Genomic DNA, 17,736 nt, shown 5'->3' with positions numbered 1-17,736 from the left:
GCATTTTTCCTCGTTAACAAAATTTCTGGTGTCTTATATATTTTCATTTCCACATTATATTATTTATCTTTATAACACGATTAGCACAAGTAGTACGTGAATCAATCTAGACAGTTCAAGTCTTCATCACTTAAGATCAAAACAAGACTCGTTTTTGTTGAGTTCATATCTTGAGAGATAGAATGCAAGTTTCATACTTGTTAGGATTCTGATCCACTTAATTCGGATACGACTAGATTGATCTTGAATATTGATTTTTAAGATCGTCCAAGAACTCTTCTATACGATCAGGTACACGAACTTTTGGTCTATACATATTAATTATTAATTGTGGAAGAGAAAGAGAAAAACTTTATATACAATCTTCTTCAAGGGTCTTTTTTTGACTTACTTAATTGCCGAATTGGTACCCTCTCCTTTTCAGAAGGTCAAACACATTCTTTTTCCAGCTCAAAAGATTAATTATAGTGTTTTAAGGTTTACTACTAAGAAATTTGTCCGATCTTAAGCATAAGAAATGATTCCAAGATTCTTTAATTACTTGCACACAAGAAGCTTCTTTTTGCAGATTCCACTAGATAGGATAGATTAGCATTTGAGAATTGCAGATTCCATTCAGCATTTTGGACTACTCTGTCTAATCTTTTCTGAATATTTGGGCTCCTTTCCTGTGATTATTCCAGGTGAACTTGTATCCTGAGAATAGGTCATAAAATCCTGCTCTTTCTAGAATCCTATGAGAATAATCACAAGCTCCTAACTGATGTTCACAAAAAACACACAGACCTAAGAAAATATTACTGAACTGTTATAAAATTAAAGAGCATCCAAAAAGAAGTATCTAAACCGGACACAATTTTTCTGATAACAAAAAAAAAAAGAAAAGGTGGGACACAAGAATCATTTATAAAGGTACGAAACACAGCTTGAAGTTGAGAACCTAACTACACAGTTTTTGGAACCTCTGGGAATGTTTTGCAGCTGCTGGATAACATTCTTCTTATTCCGCGAACATGAAGAATCTTCGACAATCAACCTCTTCAGAACTACTGCATTCCTTAAGAATAATTTTACAACGTCCAGCTCCCTCGGGTGCCCATTAAATTTCTTGAACTCAACTGATTCGAGGTGAAGCAACAGACACTGACCCATTAAACTTTGTATCAGACTATCACTGTCATCATCGACATCCATATGAAAGGGTGAGGTTCCGTTAAAGTCCTGCAAAACATAAGCTGAATTTAGTGATACAAACAATGAAAAACATCTTTTGGTAATGATTTGAAAATACGTAATAAAATTCTTTAAGTTGTGGCTCTATTGTTACAAGTTGAAAGATTCCAGTTCCAAATTGTGACTTCCTTTTACAGAGACATGACTTTGTAATTTTAATTTGTTTTACGTGCTTACTCTTTTCAACTGAATAAAAACATGATTAGGTAGGCAAGTTGACGGTTTTAAGAGTATAAAGACTTACCTCAGCAAAGACGAGTGACTTTAGATTACGCGAGGTCAGCAGAAGGTCAAATAATGCTCTTAAAGTCGAACAACGCATAGCTGAAGACACTTCCAGATGGATCAAATTGTTAAATGAGCATCAATTGGCTAAACGTTCATCCGCGAAGGAAAGAGCCTGTGATCATGCAGAATAAGAGGAAGCACTTGAGTGTTAAGAAGTTAGGGCAAAAAGTATTTTACATTCATTATAGTAGGATAATAAGATAGTATACCTCAAATGTTTCGCCTGACAATTTAAGAAGCTTGACATTAGAAAGCCCAGCAAGAAGCTTAGCTGTTCTAGAACAAACTTGTCCCCTTCTTTCAGGAAAATATTGGTACAAATATGGAAAGTGAATATTTGAGTCAGCTAGTGATGAACAGCTAGTCAAATCAGAAGTCTTATTTACAGTTTCAACATAATTGAGGGAAACTAGATTTGGAGCATGAATCTTAACCCTAGAACCTTCTAAATGAGGTGTACCACTGTAATTAGTAATGGATAAGCACTTCAAGACAGGAAATAATATAGATACAACCATATCACCCCAACTGCATTTGTCTAAACTCAACTGCTCCAAGACAGGGCAGCCAGAAAAGAATTTCAAAGTCAAATCCATATTGGTAAATTTGATATACGTTAAGCGAAGGATCTTGAGCTGTGGAAGATAAACTAATCCAGGAGGTTTGAATTCAATGTACATTTTTAAGTCCAGTGTAGTCAATGATTTGGATATAAGAAAACTAGGGGGAAAAAGAGAGACTTCGCCTATAAAAGCAACAAGTGTGAGCTCCTCAAGTTTGCAACTTACTAAAGTAGTGATCCATGCATTAACGGGAGATTCATAGGAAATGAATTCAGAAAGGTGAAGATAGAACTTCTGTATATTTGGCATATTATCATGATGAATAGTAGGTAACCTTTTATCCATAAAACTCAGCAATCTTTCAACCTCCAAGAGACGCTTCTCTTTCGGAGCAAAACATGGCCAATCAAGAAAACTGAGAACAGGAACACCGGTCCAGATATTCCTCCATCTTTTAGATAAAACACTGGTGCACACAGTACATTTTGTTGGAAGAAATGACAGGATATGTTGAAGTAGAGCATCAGGTAATCTACTGATTCTATCCTCTCTTCTTCCCTTCTTCTTCTTTTTCTTTCTATAAATCTTTTGCCTGTGGGTCTTCACATGGTAAATTTCCATGATTTCTTTTTTCTTTCTGAAAAGAAGGTTCTTAAACAAATTATATCACATCCTTCTGTGATTTGCTAAGAAAACTCTAGAAAAATATACAAACAAAACAAGAAATGCAATACATAGTTTATAGGCTTAGGACACTTGAGGTACTATGATACATAGGTTAAAATGAACAAACCTGATGGGATCTGATTTAGGGTACTAGGTATGTATAACACTACAGATTGATTAGGTTTAGGAGATAACAATCAGAAAAAGAGATCTAGCTAGATTTGCGATTCCCGAATGGAAAATGACTCGATAGAAATTCCAACAAAAATAGATCAGACATTACGGATTAAGCAAAATGGAATCAACATTTAATCGATCAATGTAATCAAAGACGGTAACAACCTGAGAAAATATAAATGAAGAATTGGATCGATCGTATCACTTACATTGAGCAATGATGGATGCGATGCACACCTAAAATGGAGATATGTATATTACAACTGAGTTTCCTGGTTGTCTGTTGAAAACTAGTATAATTTTAAAGGAAAGAAACCTATTTTCTTTTTGGATATCGCTTCATATAGGCGGGAGGGACGAGGGATTTGGGTCTCAGGTTTTCTGTTTGGTTTCTATACACGTATATTCATCAGTCAGTATTTATCGTCAGTATTTATAATTGTAGAAAAAATTATACTCACTCCGTTATTTTTTAACAAGTCAGTTTTGTTTTTACCGAAATTTAAAAAAATTAAGAGAACTAATCATTGAAAGTGGTTTTCATGACACTTGTTAATAAAAGAAGTGAAGTGAATAGTTCTTATGATACTTATTAGCAAAAGAAGTAAAGTGAAGTGGTCTCATCAAAAGAAGTTAAGAGAAAAGTGGTCCCAAAAAATTAAAACAACATTTGACTTTCCCAAAAATTTTATTTATAGAAACTGACCTATTAAAAAAGAACGGAGGGAGTAATAAATAAAAACTAATGGCTCCTGTCCTGGTCATACACCATTTTATGCTATGAAAGGCGTTCATACCCAACCTCCCCTATAGTACCCATTCATTAAAGATTGCATTTCTATCCTCAAAACATTTCAGGATTTGAAACAAACAGATTAAACGCTTTTACAAAGAAGAATTATTTGTATACTGATCTGAGCACAATTCTTCTTAATTAAGAGAACAAGATCAAAATAATACATTATTCTTTATTTTTCAAATTGGGCAATATATCAAAATTGGCGCAGCTGAATAAATTGCCACAATGACAAGGAATTTACAGATAAGAATTACACTTGTTGTCTTCTCCTTGTATAAATCTGTATAACTCATTTTACATTCTTTCACAGGATTATTGATTATACAAATGATTGTACTAAAGAACTGATATGTCGGGGTAAACAACAGCAAATGCAGCGACATTGCTAACGATCTGTATCTATTATTCCCAATCACTTCCAACATTCCAGTGAATCAAACAGCATCAACACATTTTTCCCAAGTACCGTATCTAGAGCTAAAGCTTCCTCCTCCATTCTGCCGGGCATACTCAAGAAAAACTGCATTGGCACAAGAATCCCAACTCTTAGCCATCTCTTTGAGTGAAATTGGTTCGGACATGCAGCGGAGGGATGTATTGAACTTTGTTGTTGCTTTTGTCAGTAGATTTTCGTACTCGTTACTGTCAAAACAAATGTAGGAACCCTTATGTTAATTCCAACGGAATTCTCTCTAGGCAGTAAAGTTTGTATATTGCAGTTAAATTTAGATCACCAACATATTGAATCTTGATTTATTTTCGTACAAATATATGGATGAGTGTCGAAATCAAATGATGAGAGTGGGTAAGATTACAAGAGAGTGGGTAAGATTACAAGAGTGAACACTAAGGATATGTTATCTTTGTTATGCAATAAAATGTCATGCTGAGAATATGGAAGAATCTTATTATGCAATAAAACCTCATGCTGAGAATATGGAAGAATCTTACCTCTGATTGCCAGACAACTTATCTATTAACGTAGGGGAGCAGTAGGGATAATTTGCAGAGACTAGGAACCGTATAGGTAGAACAGGAAACTGCAAAAACAGTAAAAGAAAATCGTCCATGTTATACGTTTTTCGAGTTTATTATATGATTTGAAGTAAGAAAGCGTGATATTGCTCACCATTTCAGCTGAACTGCCTATTGGGTGGAATGTACAATTGACAATCCTTCCTTCAACATCATCACCTACGGCTGACGTCAGATTCATATCTTCACTGCTGATGTCCAATACTGTATTGATTAGCCTATAGTTTATCTCACCGATTTCTTCCTGAAGGGCACGACCCATCTGCAACCGAGAGTACCCATTGACTATGTAACAATTTTCTCGCTAGTGAGGCAGACAACAGAATTTCAGAGTAACATACCTCAAGTCTTGATCTCTTGATTCCAGATGTTGCAGTTGATCTTAGTTGTTCAGATGTCTCGGAACCATTTACCTTCTTGGAGCTATCATTTTCAGTATAATCCGATGGCATAGCATTTTTAGAGCTTTCAGTTGAATAGCACCGTTTCAGTTTCTTTTTTAACGAACTGTCATCTATTAGATCAAAGTTCATAGCTTTAACATGCATCCCTGCCATAGCCACTAAGTCTTCAGGAACAGAGTATCTAGCTCCTTCCCCAGGTCGTGATCCTGCAAATCCATCGACCATACTGACTGCCAAACCAATGTCGTCCACCGAGGCACTCAATGCTTTAGATGAAATTGACTTCACCTGAAAAATTACCAGTCCCATGATTATACAAAAAAAAAAAAACATATAACTAATCAAGACTCTAGGATTATGACTAACTAACCGCTTTTAATAGTCGTTCTGTAGGTGTTAATACTGGCTTCTCAGGTATGATTATAGGTGCAGTACCAGCGTCCTGATTGCCTTCTGCATTAATATAATCCTCAAGCAAGGGAGACGCTGATATCCCTGGGGTGCCAATAGCAATAGACTGTGCTATTTGCTGTAATGATGAAACCTGTGCTGGTGCCTGTCCAATGTTGCCAGCATTTGAAAGTGAAGATAGAGCAGCGGTCTGCTTTTCCGGTTTCCCCGGTAAGGGAGATGAAGACACAGGTGTAGAAGGAGAAAGGCAAACTGAAGGTGAATTTACCGATTGCAAAGGTGTTCCTAATTTTGGCAATGATGATAGCACATTCTGATGGTCTATCAATGACGAAGAATTCTGAGATATTTGAGGGGACCCAGCTTGAAGTAATTGAGGCGAAGAAACATGACTGGACCCCGCTTTAATCTGTCGATGATTGTACATTGCTGCATCTTGACTTGGTGTAAGATGCTGCTGAATTGTTGTTCCTAATATGTTCGATCTGACCTTTGTTTCGCCTATTTCACTCATCTGTGTATGATGTTGTGGCAGTGGCAATGAATGTGTAGGCTGTAACTTTTGTTGCCGTTGTAATTGTTGGTTCTTAAGCATGTGTTGCTCTGATTGGTGCATTAACTGACGCTGGTGTTCTTGACTTGTCATGTTATGATCCTGCTGTTGTCTCGATTGCTGATGCTGGATCATGTTTGACGGTAATAAACTCGTATTATTCTGGGACAAGGTATTTGCCGCCTGTTGAGATACATTAATTATAGTTTTCTGCATAGGTCCTCCAACAGAAGCACCACCTTGCTGCGATGAGGTAAGACAGTTTCCTTGACCTAACTCGAGAGCAGGATTATGCTGAAGTGAATTTATCATGTTTGAAGGATGATTTGATGAAATTCCCACTTGGTTTGACAAAGACATTGAGCCATGCTGGTGCATGGTTGCCACAGCATTTTGATGCATTGTTGCTGCCTGTGGATTTCTCAAGGTTCTTGGTTGCATCTGTGATTTGTTGATCATTTGGTTGTTGTGTTGATGCTTCAATTGAGTCATTTGTGATTGCGACAACTGTTGACCGGGTAATTGAAGAACTTTTCTAATGTTTGGCATACTGATAAAAGTAAGAATCTGTTTCTCGTAAGGAATCAGCTTTTCCAGAGACAATTGACGAGAACCAACTAGTGGCATCCGCAAGAAATGTTGACATTTCTCCCCATACTCTTTGTACCTTTTGAGAATATCAATCTCTTCAGGCTTCGCCTGTAAAAATAAGAGAACCGCGAAAATGAAAAGAAGAAGAAGAAGATTCAAGTAAAGGACAGAGGAGTAAATTTAAGAAAGAAATTAAGTACCTGCTGAAGTTTAATATTGATCCGGTGAATTATTTCATTCAACTGAGGAAGGTATGTTTCCATCATGAATTTAACCTGCAAAGGAAAATTTTGTTTATGTAAATTCAATATTTGGATGCCGAAATTTCCATGGTCTTGAAGATCTCTTTACAGTTGCTTATGCCAAGATATTTTAGAATCACAAATCACCTATCAGAAAATAAAATATATGATTTAAGAATTAAAATGTGATCAAGTAGAATACCTTGTTAAGGACTTCATCTTGCACATCACCACTGACGCTTGAATATCCTCTTAAACCCATTGTATCTGTTGATGCTATCCAAGAGAAACACAACATGAAAAGGAAAAAAAAAAGTAAGTTGTAAGAGAAACAACAAGAAAATGGTAAGAGAAGTCAAAGCGAGAAAATGGAGGAAGTAAATTTTTTCCTTCCCTTGAAATGGCAGTCCCTACTGCCACTTATGTTAAGTTGTTAAAGAGAGTTTATACAAACAAGAAACCATTACACACTCTTAACAATAGAAACTACTCATACATAACCATCCCATAATTAAGGGCCCACGCTATGTCAGATATCAGAGAAATGGGCCCCATTCTCACATTATCTAAGTTTTAACTTCAGAACAAACAAACAAACAAAAAAAACTTTCTTAATTCTTAGGTTTAGATAACATACTTGATGAGGGCTCAGGACGACCTTGTTGTAATTGAAGTAATTGCCTTTGCCATTCAGTAGAATTCTGATGTTGAAGCGCTCCTCTTTGAAATGAGTTTGACTTGTTTTCCAATGCCAGTTGTTGTTGCATTTGTTTTTGTTGTTGACTCTGAACCATTAGTTGCTGTCTCGAAGATTGTGCTTGCTTCCCTGGCGACGATAACAACATCGAAGATGTTTGTTGTGATTGCTGATGTGTTGCAGATTTAGCCTGATGCAAGCTGTGCATCGACTGCTGATGGGTCTGCATATTTGAGACACCGGATTGGTTTCCAAATTGCTGCTGCTGCTTTAGTCCAGATACATTTCCCTGCAGCCCCAACGTCTGCTGATGAAACCTTGAGATGTCGTTTTGCTGAGACATTACCTGTTGAAATTTTTTAGGTAAGCATCATGATTATATTTAAGAAATAAGAAAAAATGTAGATTAGACAGAACACTAAAACAGTCAAGCTCAGATGCCCAAAGGCATGAGAAAACCACCCAGTAGAGTGGTTTAGTCCATAATGTTAATTTTGAGATTGAATCACACAAAAGTGCTATTCTTCTGTGGGAATTCCATTATCAATGTGCATGAAAATTTTGCCACTCATTCGGTATTCCAGTTTTTCCTTTTCAAGGTGTTCTGACTTTTAAAATCGAGTTGCACAACCAAAACTAAAGCACTGCATGATGGCCTACCTGCTGTTGATGTTGCATACTTGAAGAATTAGTTTGCTGTCCAAGCCACTTCTGTCGTTGTTGTTTCTGCAGTTCCATTATACTGTTTGGCTGCCCAAAAGGCTGATTATGTTGAAAGTTCCTTTCATCAGTTTGTTTCCCAATTAGCTGTTGTTTCTGCTGAGATGAGACCATGATTGGTTGAGCCATTGAAGCTTGTTGTTCGTGTAAAGAACGTTGTGATTGCTGTTGCCATTGAACTGACTGTGAATGTTGCTGAAGAGCAGAAGATTGTTGGTTTTGTACGACCCCAGTTTGTGTAGCCGATTGTACCATTGGAGATTGTGTTTGCTGTTGACTTGATGACGTCTGAATTGGCTGCATTAGATTATGCTGCTGCTGTTGTGGATCGTGTGGGTGCATTGAATGAGTTTGAATATTTCCTCTATGTTTCATCATACCCGGATGTTGAAACTGCTGCTGAAGTACAAAGTGATTTTGATTTTGGGACTGCAGATGCTGTTGGGCAACAACCTGTTGCAAATGTTGCCTTTCATGAACCCGTCTCTGTGAACTTGAAAATGTATTTTGTGTTTGTGACATTCCTGGAGTGATCTGCATCTCACAGCTTTGCCCTAGACTATTAGCCACTGGGTTATCAGTTAGACATGTTCCTAAAGGAAGAGACACCAAATTCCCAGAATTCTGGATTCCTGGAGAAGACATGGAATTTTCCATATTATTTAATAACAGCCTCTGTTGTGTGGGTTGAGATTGATTAGCCATGGGAACTGGTGACGACTTTGACTGGTTTCTTACTTGAGATTGCACGCTGTGAGAAGCTGTAAGAAATGGGAAGGAAACATCAAGCACAATGCACATTTCCAGAGCCAGAGGCACAAATTATATGCATAATAACTTCTCTTCTTACCCGAATCAGTAATTTGGCTACTGCAAGATGAGTTTGATGGTAAAGAACTAGCTTCTCCAGTCGGGGTGGTCTTGTTCACTTTGAGCATCTTTGTCGTTATTCTACGGACATAATCTTCCTGTAACGCCAAAAACATTTGGATGTAAAGTGAAGGATAAATAAGATCCTTGACAACAACAATAAATCCATGCATGTAAAATTATAATGCTTAAAGAAGTATTAACTTGCTACTCTTAGAAAGGAGATACATAGAGGATATTTTGGGTGTATAATCAGCAAAATTTCTGCAACCATTTTATAGGGTAGTAACTAAAAACCGATTGGAAACAAACTTGGAGATGTACGACCACTATGGACTGCACAGTGCTCCTTGGCTCAACTAACAAGCCGAGACAAGAAAACTTATTCTGTATTTCTCATTGCCCATATATGCATCTGTTATTCTAGGCAGATTTTCCTGAAGCTCTATTTGTTAAGTACATGTATATATTCACCTATATGGATGAAATGAACTAACTAACATAAGAATCCAGACACACTTAACCCATGAGCTTAAACGTCTTCCAAAAGATTTCTTGCATGTCTTAACATCGAGGCTACAAAATAATGTGCTCTAACAAAACATAATAGATACATATGTTCATGGTACAACCCAGATAAGCATTTGATTCCATCTTATGTTCATGGTGCACGAAAAAAGATATCTTTTGTTAGAAACAACTAGTGAATTGTAAATATACCGTGCTGGTTGCAATACTGAACATCTTGTCCTCAAATTTTGCAGCGGCATCCTTGATCTCTTGAAATTTATCCGGAGATGGATTGGAAATACACTTCCATAAAGATGCCTCTCTGCCAAAGTAATAAACAATTATAATTCAATGACATGCTTTGATCAGTCATAATAATAGTAATGTAGCAGGCAAATACAGTCTCAAATATAAAAGCACAAACTTCAAGTTAATCCCCCAATCAGATATAAAACGCAAAACTTTAAAAAAAATATAGAAGTATGCCTGTATATATATTATTATGAAATTAGGGTTTAACTATCAAAGTAAAGAATTCCAGTTTATTGTTTATATTTATACAAATCGTCGTGCCGTGTTCAACAATGTATAGAGATATTTTTTTTTATCATGCTTATATCTATGTAAATATGCCTAAATTGATCATCACATTACTTTTATAAAACAAAAAAGATCAACAAGAAAAATTAAGATTAATCAACTTACACCTTTGCAACAATTTTTTGTCTAGATTCACTCGAAAACGTTAATCTCCAATCTGGTTTATCAACATCTTCTTCCACTTTGATCTTATTATCCATCAAATTCAATTCTAATAAACAAAATAATTTGTATCCTAATTAAAGAATAAAAATAAAATAAAATCGATTTGTTTTAAGAATTAAAAAAAAAAAAAGGAAAACGAAGAGCGTTTTCTGAATACCCAAAGAAAGTTTGATTTTACAAAGATTAGAATGTAGTAGTATATTTATAGTGATTAGGATTTCTCTTCGTGTGATTTCAAATTACAGGATTGATTTATTTATTTTACATAACATTAAAACTTCTACTTGTAAGTTTATTCATTGCGGAGATATTCTAGGATTTGTTTGTTTAAGGAAACGGTTTGAGTTCTAAACTACTTTAACTCTATAGCCGTTAGATTAGATTCCATTCTCAGAAGATTCTTGTAACAACTATATTAACGGCTGTGATTTGCTTATGCTAGGGTCCTTGTTTACCAAGATGGGACCACCACAGAAGCAGTTTTTAACACAGTGTCTGATTAGGCAAACCGTTGTCTTTTTGATGTTTCTTCACTGCAGAAGAAAACCCACGGTTTTGCATTTTGTGTGAAAATCGTCCAATTCATTTCTATGTTTATGCGGTTGACTAAAGCCCTAGATGGACTTTTGATTCTATTTTTTGCTTTTGGAAACATAAATGGAAATCAATATAATAAAAGAAAATGAAAATTAAGACACAAAAATAACATAATCAGTGACAGTGTCTAAGCTATGTTGTATGTTTTTACCATAAGCGAGAAGAAGATGAAGATATTAGGAAGCAGGAAGCGTTTTAGTGTGGACGGGATCTTGGAGTAAATAGTTCAGGTGAGGAATCTATATATGTTCATACACCTGCACTACTTCTGGGATGTGCATTTTTCGCGACTCAATTTTTTTTTTTTTTAATGAAAACAAGAATTATATTACTCAATAAATAACAACTTGTTTAAAATCTCATTTCTATCAAAAACATTGGAAATAATACAAGATTTTAGAATCCTGTGCTGAACGTGAGAGAACGTGTGCCGAAGATGCTTTATTCTGGCTTCTTTTGCTATGTGGTCCGCTGCAGAGTTATATTTCCTGTTTATATATTTTACCTGGGCTTGCGGAAGTTTCTTCAGAATTGAGATCACTTCTTGTATGGTGTTATCCGCAGTCCACAGAGAGTCTTTGCAAGACTTGTTGATCGTCTCCGCCAAAGTTTTGCAGTCCGTTACTATTGAAACAGTGGATAATATATTTTTACTTAACCATGAAGATGCCTTTCGTAAAGTTTTTGATTCTGCATGAAAGGCTGAGGAGGCCCACTCCGACCAGCTTCAGTATACATAAATGTCTTGTTGTCCACAGAGTAAAGTAAAAAAGCATATACCATGGTCAAATCTTCTTTTTTGAAAGCCACATCAATAAATATTATCATATCCGAAAATACGTCAGACCATTTCTCTTTGGGGTTATTTCTTCTTTCTATCTTCATTAAGTTTTGGACCCTTGTCTGAGCATTCTGGTTTAGAATTTTTTTGATTTGCTTTATAAGGTGAATCGGGTTCGGGTTTATTTTCTCAAAAACTATCGAACATTTGTGCTTCCAAGTGAACCTGGATATAGTATCTATTTTACCCGATAGTTGATTGAAATCTTAGTCAGTGATCTACTCTTTTATCCAATTTTCTGTGGAATCCGAAGTAATTCTAGCGTTCACCGCTTCTAGAGAAAGACCAAACCAAATTGCTCTTGCAAAGGGGCAAGAGCGAAAAAGATGTTGTTATGATTCTTGCTCTTGGGTATTACACATAGGACACTCTGTGTTTATGTCTGAATTATGCGCCCCAAGTCTTGAGTTAATTGGAAGTGCTTTTTGAGTTAATTCTACCTTTTAAGTAATGAACAAAAATTAGAATAGAAAACGAACAAAAAATAAAAAATATAATTACTATTTAAACGTGAGTGGGAACATTAAGTGAATAATTTCAAGGAATAGGTTTTGTCGTCTTAATAAAAGGTATCAATTTTAAGGGAGAGTTTTACCTCCTTAATTGAAGATGTCAAATGTTCGTGATAAATTAAAATGCCAATAAATAATGTGAAGTTATTATTTAAGCAAGGTTGTTTAAATCCGAGTGAAACCCTAGACAGACTAATTTTTTGCTGAAATTTTTTTTATTTAAAGTTATGCTAATGTTAAATATTATGATTGATATATTTTGGTCCCAATAGCGAATCCAGAACAAAAGTTTAATGGGAGCACAAACTGTTCTCGAATATCATAACTAAAAATGTAACAAGAAAATTCTCATATGACAAACTAAATTAAATACCATAAGAGTCATTCAAACTGGAAATTATATCGAATAAAACTTACAAAAGAAAAAAAAAGTCTGATTTAACTAAGTACGAGGTTGGTTCAAATATAAAATATGCTCATTACCATCAAAGATAAAATAAATACCTAAAGAAAGAAAATATAAACTTCTACTTATGTACTCAACTTGTTTGAGTCTGAAACAAAAATCTGTTAGAGCATTGCTCGGTTGAACTCGCAAGCGTTGCTATGTCTAGCTTGTTTGTCAAGTTTAGTTGATCAAAGCTATAAGTCTTGATTTCTAGTCTACTAATAGATATTCTTGGATTAGGATATAATGTGTAGTTAAGCTTTAGACTTCACGGCGTTCATCGATTGAAGACGAAAATCTAATAAGGAGAGCTTGGAGGAACTTCATCAACAAAAAGTATGTGGAGATTAAAACTTTTCTATCACTCAGAAGTCTATTTTATTCTATCTCCTAATGAGACTAAGTCGTATAGCTATATAAACTTTTATATTATACACATTTGATATTTCGAGTTGAGTTTAACTCGATTATCTATTTCTCGAAATATGTGTTTGAAGCTTTTTGCTTTAGCTACGTTCATCATATTCTTGACGAGTTTAGTTGGAAACAATTTATTTGTTGGAAACTAAATAATAAGTCAAAAGTTGATCATATGAAAATCGCCTTGAAACATCTTACATGATTTGTGTGAGACAATCATTTGATGTCGACTTGGAAAGTTTAATATTGATCATTCGATCACTTGAAAATTACTTATAAGCTAGTAGTTTGTGTGAGACAGCTATTGTCGTCTTGTAAGGATGTTTCAATGATCGAAATGGGAGTTTAGAACAATTAACCTTTGTCTGGATACAACACAGTATGCATACCAGTATGCAAACTGTTGTGATATGATTTAGGTGCGGAAACCTTGTTTGCATACCAATATGCGAACGGTTTTAACTGTCAAAGTCTGGGAACCAAGTTTGCATACCAGTATGCGAACGATTCTACCTGAGTTAAGTTTCGTATAGCAGTATGCATACTGGTTTGCAAACTGCTGGACAAGACCAAAGTCCGGAAGCTATAGTTTGTGTACCCGTTTGCAAACTTAGTGGTTAAAGTTCTAAAATCGGTTAAGTATGTTTTTATACTCATGAAAAAATATATTTATGAATTAAGGAATGCAATCTTTGCAAACTGTGGCTTAATTTTCATAAATTGATTCTAATGAATCAATCCGATTTTGATTCAATTGGCTCATATATATTTCTGTGAAATAGTGAACAAATGAACAACTCTATTTGAAACATAATTATATTCGTTTGATTATCTTTCATGGTTGATTGATCATCATAGTTGATCTAGAAGTGTTAGATGAATGTGGTTAATACAAAAGTGTTTATATGACTAACTTCGGTTAACTATTATTGAGCCAACTCAATATACATGTTTAGGTACGGTTACCCATATCCAAATGAAAGTATATTTCATTTGTGTGTAACAAGCTAATACCATCTAACGGTGGAGAGATATTGCTTTGGTTTAAGGAAGACTTAGCTTTAATATTAAATCATGTTTTCATCTAACGGTGAATATTAAATGCTTTGTTACTAAGCTATCTTAGCTTTGATTGAAAGCAAACCCTGATTTGAAAGACTATATAAGGGAGAACTCTAGCAACTGGAAAACCTAATCCCGACAATTTCCTGTGTCCTAGTTGCGACTGGAGTCGATTCTCCTTTAAACTCGGTTTTCCCAAAACTATTATAGGTTAACGAATTGAAGACTTAATTTTGGATTCTTAAAGCCAGACCCAACTATTTTCTCTGTGGTTGCGTGATCTGATCTTACTTGTTCTATCGTATTGAGTACTATCTTCTCTAAGATTAACTCGATATTTATCCTCGATAGGTAAGATATAAAAAGTAATCACAAATCTTTTCGTCTCATTCTTTGTGATTCCACAATAACTTCTTCTACTACCATATAGTTAAGTTATTGTGTGGTGATTGATATTTTTAGGATGTTCTTCGGGAATATAAGATCGAATTATCAATTAGTTCTTGTTCACCTTGATTTATCAAAAGAAGGAACAAAAACTTCATAGGTACTTCTGTAAGAGGCATATTTATCTATCAGAAAAGACTTATATGTGGGAGACATATTTGTTTATAAGTCTTCGACTTTGGGTCGTAGCAACTCTTAGTTGTGGGTGAGATCAGCTAAGGGAATCAAGTGCGCAGAATCCGGCGTGGTTTAAGTGGCGTAAGGAACGCGACTATACCTTAGTTGGTGTGATACTTGGTTAGGGCTCAACTACATTCCAGTCCAAAATTAACTTGTAGTAGGCTAGTGTCTGTAGAGGCTTAATACACTGTGGTGTTCAAATCTGGACTAGGTCCCGAGGTTTTTCTGCATTTGCGGTTTCCTCGTTAACAAAACTTCTGGTGTCTGTGTTATTTCTTTTCCGCATTATATTTGTTTATATATTGAAATATCACAGGTTGTGCGTAAATCAATCAATTGTAAATCCAACCTTGTTTGTTGGAGTGTAATTGATTGACACTTGGGCATTGTTCTTTGGTACCGTCCAAGTAATTTCTCATATCAATCGGGCTCACATATTTATATCTGTTCGATTGAAGATTGTATTGAGAAATTGAGATATAACTCTTTTATATATTTCTTTGTTGAGCTCGCTTTATAAGCTGGTGCTCTTATATTGAAGTTAGTCCATACAGATTGTCGAACGAAATATTGGGTGTGGTTGTTATACCCCCATTTTTTCAGTTGGTATCAGAGCAGGAAAACACGTTAATAGCTCATAATTCTGTGTGTGTAGCAATCTGATTTATATGGTTTATCTCGCTTTTATGCACATAGAGATTTCCTCCAAATTTTTTGTTTATGCCAAATGTCTTGGGCTTACCTCAAAGGATAACTCCTTAGCTGATTCTTCCGAATCCCGAGGTAGAAAACTTTTGCTATCATATTCTGATAACATTTCCTCTAAAGTAATAGTTGACACTATGTTAGAATCGGAAATGAAGCTCACCAGAACTTTAAAAAAATCTGCTGAGATTATTTATATTCAAGTTTTTAAAATTAGATCGCTTGAGGAAAAATATTCCCAGCTTGTTGATGAACTTGAGAAGTCTCTTGATAGAGAACGGGAACTCTACAGTAATGTTGAGTCTTTTTCTAACAATATCAAAAAATTTGTTCAAAAAACTACTCTACAACGCGAAAAGATTAGTATGCTTGAAGATATTGTTAAAGAATACTTAATCAGAGAAGAACGTTTAATCAAGACTCATTCATCAGAATTGAACAACTTTCGTGTTAAAAAAGAGAAACTAGTTGCATCTTTTTTTCTAGCCCAGGAACAGTGTGAATCCTTGAAAAGGGAAAACTCTGTTTCAGTGAGTAAGTCTTCTTAGATGCCTATCTCTAATACTCATGTGGTATTACCTAGCACGGAGAAAAGAAACATTTGCGTGACTTACGGATTTTCGAAGTAGCTATGAAAAGGGTTTCTTCCAATATTCCTTGTCCACGAACCTGTTCATTCTGCGGGAAAAATAAATCATAATGCTCTACGTTGTTTTGCTAGAAAGAAACAGATTTCAGATCTTCAAAATCTACTTCTTTTTACTCTCGACAGAGTAAATTGTCTGACGACATCTACGATGGATTTCACTCCTGCAAAAAACCAGAACTCTCATAAAAGATGTTTCCAAGGTTACTTATCTATAATTCTCTACAGGAATGTCTATGAGAATAAGTCTGGTAGGTTTAAGTCTAGGAGATGGTATTCTCATAATACTTATACTCTGAAACAGATCTCAAGAGGTCCTAGACTTAATCCTCAGAAAAACCTTTTGTTGGATATTCTAAAAGGTTTATGTCTAATTCTTCTGAAATAAGATATAACCGAAGAAAGGTAAGGAATACAAGGCACAAACACTCAGATGGTATTTACAATTCATCTCTCAATATTCATAGTGGGAGGACTTCTCACTTTGCTACCTAGTTCTAGGTGATTTTATCCTTGTGGCTAACTTGAGAGATGCAAGGATGATATTTGCGGGATGCTCAAGTTCGCTGAATGTTATCATCTGATCTTGTATTTGAAAAAAGTTGTTTTCTTTATTTTTGAATGTTAAGTCATATATTGACTCCTAGTAACTAATGCATCTTGTTGATTTTCATGTGCTCTAATTTGAAGCGTATCCTCTAAATTATTAAGCTATGAAAAGATATGAGATAACTGAAAACAAAGTATATATCCTTATTTTGGATTTCTTCTGATACATTTACTTTCTATAACCGGTCCACGGACGCCCATGTCTTCTTCTACTTCTTTAAGAGTTTTTAGGGTTTCCATAACAAGGATCTCCTTCCCTTGTTCACAAACTTATATATATATATACGTTTTTTTTTCTCCATCCTTATTATAAAAAAAAATGTGGAGAACTCTTCAAGATCTCAGGAAGTAGTAAATTTTGATATGGAAGAAGACATCAAAGGATGCAGCTCGGTTCAAGAATTGTCTTGAAAAATATGATTTTATGGAGAAAGTACAACTCGTGGTTTGCTGAATCTGTCAAGGATTTAATTCATTTTCAGAATGATTCTAAGGTCGAATTTTCAAACCTACAACTGCAAATAAATCATCTCATTGATGGTCAGATCAAAATCCTTGAAAATCAAAAGGTACTGATACGGAACCAGAAGAAGCTTGCATCAAGGCCAGGCAACTTGCTCGCATTGTTGATCGAAAGGTGAATGTTCTAACTCATGAACATGAAGTTTCTACGGTCAAAAGGATCAAGGATATCGATAATACATTTTATGATGGAGTCATGGAAAGGTATGAAGTTATCAAAGAA

At 35.2% G+C, this 17,736-nt stretch overlaps 2 protein-coding genes across 3 annotated transcripts; both read right to left on the bottom strand.

Moving 5' to 3' along the window:
- Positions 1-813: 813 nt before the first annotated feature.
- Positions 814-3,303, bottom strand: LOC113281031 (putative F-box/LRR-repeat protein At5g41840). The gene is made up of 4 exons (XM_026529672.1): positions 3,137-3,303; positions 1,731-2,721; positions 1,478-1,633; positions 814-1,221 (listed from the first exon to the last, which is right to left on the bottom strand). Exons 2-3 carry the CDS (start codon positions 2,703-2,705, stop codon positions 1,598-1,600), a joined length of 1,011 nt encoding a protein of 336 aa, XP_026385457.1. The 5' UTR covers positions 2,706-2,721; positions 3,137-3,303; the 3' UTR covers positions 814-1,221; positions 1,478-1,597.
- A 614-nt stretch (positions 3,304-3,917) lies between these two features.
- LOC113281019 (mediator of RNA polymerase II transcription subunit 15a-like) lies at positions 3,918-10,646 on the bottom strand. 2 transcript variants are annotated; one of them, XM_026529652.1, is made up of 12 exons: positions 10,465-10,646; positions 9,970-10,081; positions 9,230-9,347; positions 8,320-9,140; positions 7,600-8,005; positions 7,165-7,238; positions 6,921-6,995; positions 5,536-6,828; positions 5,103-5,453; positions 4,856-5,023; positions 4,678-4,766; positions 3,918-4,368 (listed from the first exon to the last, which is right to left on the bottom strand). In XM_026529652.1, exons 1-12 carry the CDS (start codon positions 10,557-10,559, stop codon positions 4,161-4,163), a joined length of 3,810 nt encoding a protein of 1,269 aa, XP_026385437.1. In that variant the 5' UTR covers positions 10,560-10,646; the 3' UTR covers positions 3,918-4,160. The 2 variants fall into 2 exon arrangements, with proteins under 2 accessions (XP_026385437.1, XP_026385445.1); XM_026529660.1 differs by having other exon boundaries at positions 7,621-8,005.
- Positions 10,647-17,736: the final 7,090 nt, after the last annotated feature.

This window comes from Papaver somniferum, chromosome 1, assembly GCF_003573695.1.
Source record: "Papaver somniferum cultivar HN1 chromosome 1, ASM357369v1, whole genome shotgun sequence".
In the NCBI taxonomy this organism is placed as follows: Eukaryota; Viridiplantae; Streptophyta; class Magnoliopsida; order Ranunculales; family Papaveraceae; genus Papaver; species Papaver somniferum.
Note: the sequence above shows the minus strand (reverse complement) of the source record. Positions and strands in the feature narration are given on the sequence as shown.